The 1,849-nt window shown below is 42.8% G+C and overlaps 1 protein-coding gene across 1 annotated transcript; it reads right to left on the bottom strand.

Annotated features, from left to right (window-relative positions):
* Nucleotides 1-1,080: 1,080 nt before the first annotated feature.
* LOC138889379 (uncharacterized) lies at nt 1,081-1,617 on the bottom strand. The gene has a single exon (XM_070172681.1). It carries the CDS (start codon nt 1,615-1,617, stop codon nt 1,081-1,083), a length of 537 nt encoding a protein of 178 aa, XP_070028782.1.
* Nucleotides 1,618-1,849: the final 232 nt, after the last annotated feature.

Here is a 1,849-nt window from a genome sequence, read left to right as displayed (position 1 = left end):
TTGGCCAGATCTCTCCATCCATCTCTTCAAGTATGAGTGCTCCTCCTGTTAGTACTCTATGAACCATGTACTGTCCTTGCAAGTTAGGAGAGAATTTCCCTTTGGCTTCATCTTGATGTGGGAAGATTTTCTTCAATACCGACTGCCCTGGTGCGATCTGTCTTGGTCTGACCATTTTGTTGAAAGCTCTGGACATTCTATTCTGATAAAGTTAGCCGTGACACACTGCATTCATCCTCTTTCCATCGATAAGAGCCAATTGTTCATAGCAACTCCTTTTCCATTCTGCATCGCTGAGTTCAACTTCCTGTATGATTCTTAAAGAAGGAATTTCTACCTCGGTTGGGATGATAGCCTCAGAACCATAAACTAGCATGTAGGGGGTTGCCTCGGTTAACGTGTGAACTGTGGTACGGTACCCTAACAGAGGAAAGGGTAACTTTTCGTGCCACTACTTATGATTCTCTACCTTTTTCTTAGTATTTTCTTAATGTTCTTGTTGGCAGCTTCTACGGCTCCATTCATCTGAGGTCTGTAGGTGGTGGAATTCTTGTGCTTGATTTTGAAAGTTTCACATATATCTTTCATCAGATCACTGTTGAGGTTGGCGGTATTATCAGTAACAATGGACTCAGGAACTCCGAATCGGCAGACAATACGATCCTTGACAAAATTTGCGACGACTTTCTTGGTTACAACTTTGTATGATGCAGCTTCTACCCATTTTGTGAAGTAATCAATGGCTACCAGAATAAACCGGTGTCCGTTTGAAGTAGTGGGCTCAATCGGACCAATAACATCCATTCCCCAGGCGGCGAATGGCCAAGGTGAGCTTGTTGCATTGAGCTCGTTTGGCGGTACTTTTATCATGTTGGCATGCATTTGACATTGAAAGCATTTGCGGACATACTAAATACAATTTATCTCCATGGTCATCCAAAAGTAACCAGCCCTGAGTATCTTCTTGGCCAGAATGAAACCATTCATATGCGGGCCACAGGTCCCAGCATGCACATCCTTAAGTAGCTTAGAAGCTTCCTTTGCGTCGACACACATTAGCAAACCCAAATCTGGAGTTCTTCAATACAAGTTCCCTCCACTATGGAAGAAATTATTTGACAATCTCCGGAGCGTGCATTTCTGAATGTGGTTCGCATGCTCCGGATACTCTCCTTTTGATAAGTACTCCTTGATGTCATGGAACCAAGGCTTTCCATCTGCTTCTTCCTCGACATGAGCACAATATGCCGGCTGATTATGGATCCTTACAAGAATGGGATCAATATAGTTCTTATCTGGTTGATGTATCACTGATGACAAAGTGTCTAATGCGTCGGCGAACTCATTTTGAATTCTGGGGACATGTCGGAATTTTATCTTCATGAACCTCCTTTTCAATTCCTGCACATGGTGCAGATATGGCAATATCTTGGAATTCTTGGTAGCCCATTCTCCTTGTACTTGGTGCACAAGCAAGTCTGAATCACTGATCACCAACAACTCCTGAATGTTCATGTCGACTACCATGTTAAGCCCTAGTATGCAGGATTCATATTCTGCCATGTTGTTGGTGCAGGGAAATTGGAGTTTGGCAGATACTAGATAATGCTGGTCCATTTATGATACCAAAACGGCTCTGATGCATACTCCTTTGAAGTTTGCGGCTCCGTCAAAAAACATCCTCCAACCGTCATATGCTTCAGTAATGTCTTCTCCTATGAATGACACTTCTTCATCAGGAAAATATATTTTCAAGGGTTTGTATTCTCCTCCCACCAGATTTTCAGTGAGGTGATCTTCCAATGCTTGTTGACTACCTTTTCATTCACATAGACGATGTCGAATTCAC

This window comes from Nicotiana sylvestris, chromosome 4 (genome assembly GCF_000393655.2).
Source record: "Nicotiana sylvestris chromosome 4, ASM39365v2, whole genome shotgun sequence".
Lineage (NCBI taxonomy): Eukaryota > Viridiplantae > Streptophyta > Magnoliopsida > Solanales > Solanaceae > Nicotiana > Nicotiana sylvestris.
Note: the sequence above shows the minus strand (reverse complement) of the source record. Positions and strands in the feature narration are given on the sequence as shown.